Source organism: Gavialis gangeticus, unplaced genomic scaffold, assembly GCF_001723915.1.
Source record: "Gavialis gangeticus isolate Ggan-Ray unplaced genomic scaffold, GavGan_comp1, whole genome shotgun sequence".
NCBI lineage: Eukaryota > Metazoa > Chordata > Crocodylia > Gavialidae > Gavialis > Gavialis gangeticus.
Genome location: NW_017728995.1, coordinates 19566715 through 19568408, shown reverse-complemented (window position 1 = coordinate 19568408; position 1694 = coordinate 19566715). Strand labels below are relative to the sequence as shown.

The following is a 1694-nucleotide window of genomic DNA, read 5'->3' as shown; positions in this document are numbered from 1 at the left end:
ATCTTCTCAGGTCCCTTCTGACCCTAGAAACTATGAAACAGTTTTTGCAGCCGTTAACACCTCTACACCAGTTCAATTCCACAACGTTGATTCAGAAACGTCTGATAGGGATATAATATACTGATTATGTCGAGTCACTTAAATGATGTTTTTTCTTGCATTTTGCCTGTTTTAGTACTTATGACTTATGTTGCTTAATTTTAGCTCTGATAATATTAAGATTATACAATTCCAAGTGTTCTGAATGAAACTCATGCTTTATTTAACTTCATGTGACAAAAGCCATTCTTAGGGGAGTACCTTAACGAAGTCAGGGATACCACCGAGATCCTCAACAGAAGTTATACATGGAAAAAAAATCTTTGAGTGTCTGGTGTAAGAATGTCTAATCTTTCTCCCATGCAAGCCAACAAATTCTACTGCCTTCTACAGGAATTGGACAGATTCATAGGTGGATAAAAGAATCTAATTTGCTATTTGGAAAAGTCAAATGGTTGTTGTCAGATGTTGAACTTGATGTAACCAAGAATCACTTTAAGTACAAAGCTGTACACAGGTTACTTGGGGGGAGGCGGGGGTGGAATAGATATAGAAATCTTACTAGTTCTTCTTTCTTTCTGAATCCTGTGAAGCAGAGCACCAGATTCAACATACTTGCACAGTACAGTGGGCGACAAGAAAAAGGCAGAGGCTGAAACAAAACATAGTTGATTACAGTACAAGTTTATTTAAAACAAGAATCAAGGTTCAAAAAAAAAAAAAAAAAAAGAATAGAAATGGTCGTTCCATTAGACATTAACTATTAGAATCCATTGGATAGCAAGTATTCAAGATTAAGATTTCTCCTGTGCCTTGAACTAAGAACTGGTGTAATGACTGAATTCCCTCTCCTGTGCCAAAAGTAGTAGTGGAAACTTTTCCCTGGTCATGTGACCTTACTATCCCCCCCCCCATTACAAACCATTATTTCCCACCCAGTCATTAAAAGATACTTCTCCCCTCCACATGCACACTACGCAGTATTGCCATTAAAGCTCTCTTTAAATGTAGTCTCCCAAAAATGGAGCGTTTCATATAACCACACTACAAGTTACTTGAAATTGCAGTTATTAGACGCTGTATTTTAAGCTTTTTCTTAGTGCAGGAAGTACATGTGAAAGCAACAGAAGTGCACAGAGATCTTCATGTATAGGATTTTTTTTTAATAATGGCTATTTAGAAGCAACTGGAACTAAAGGAAAAGAAGGTATTTTCCAAAAAAGAATCAACATAAGTTGTCTCGAATGCAAGATGTCAATTTTCACTTGTCAAAACTAGAGTCATTACTATCAGTAAATTCAATGTGACTGTGTTTTAGAAGCTAATTAAGATGTCTAAGAATGACATTCTTAATAGTTAATGCCTTTCAGAAACATCTACAAATGGTGCTATTGCAAGAGGAAGGGAGAAAACAGCTGCGCCACTCAGGATGGAAAGAACTAAGAAGAGTTGAAGATGCTACTTTTTACTCCACATTTTCCAAGAGCATTGGCAGCAACAAATGAAAGGAGAGATTATACTTAACATTAAAATTTCAACTGGCCCAGGTCAGTTACAATAATACCCTATATATTAGTACAGTCGATATACTAGTGACACAGCAACAGCAGTACCACCCTTCCAGTATTTAAAAAAAAAAAAAAAAAAAAAAAAAA

At 35.9% G+C, this 1694-nt stretch overlaps 1 protein-coding gene across 4 annotated transcripts in view; it reads right to left on the bottom strand.

The window, feature by feature from the left end:
* Positions 1-1694, bottom strand: part of ECT2 (epithelial cell transforming 2) — an 80127-nt gene that overhangs the window by 63639 nt on the left and 14794 nt on the right. For all 4 annotated transcript variants that reach the window (XM_019503310.1, XM_019503311.1, XM_019503313.1 and 1 more), the window contains one exon: positions 602-691. In XM_019503310.1, the coding sequence (XP_019358855.1) occupies positions 602-691 (90 nt within the window). The remainder of the gene's footprint in view (positions 1-601; positions 692-1694) is intronic.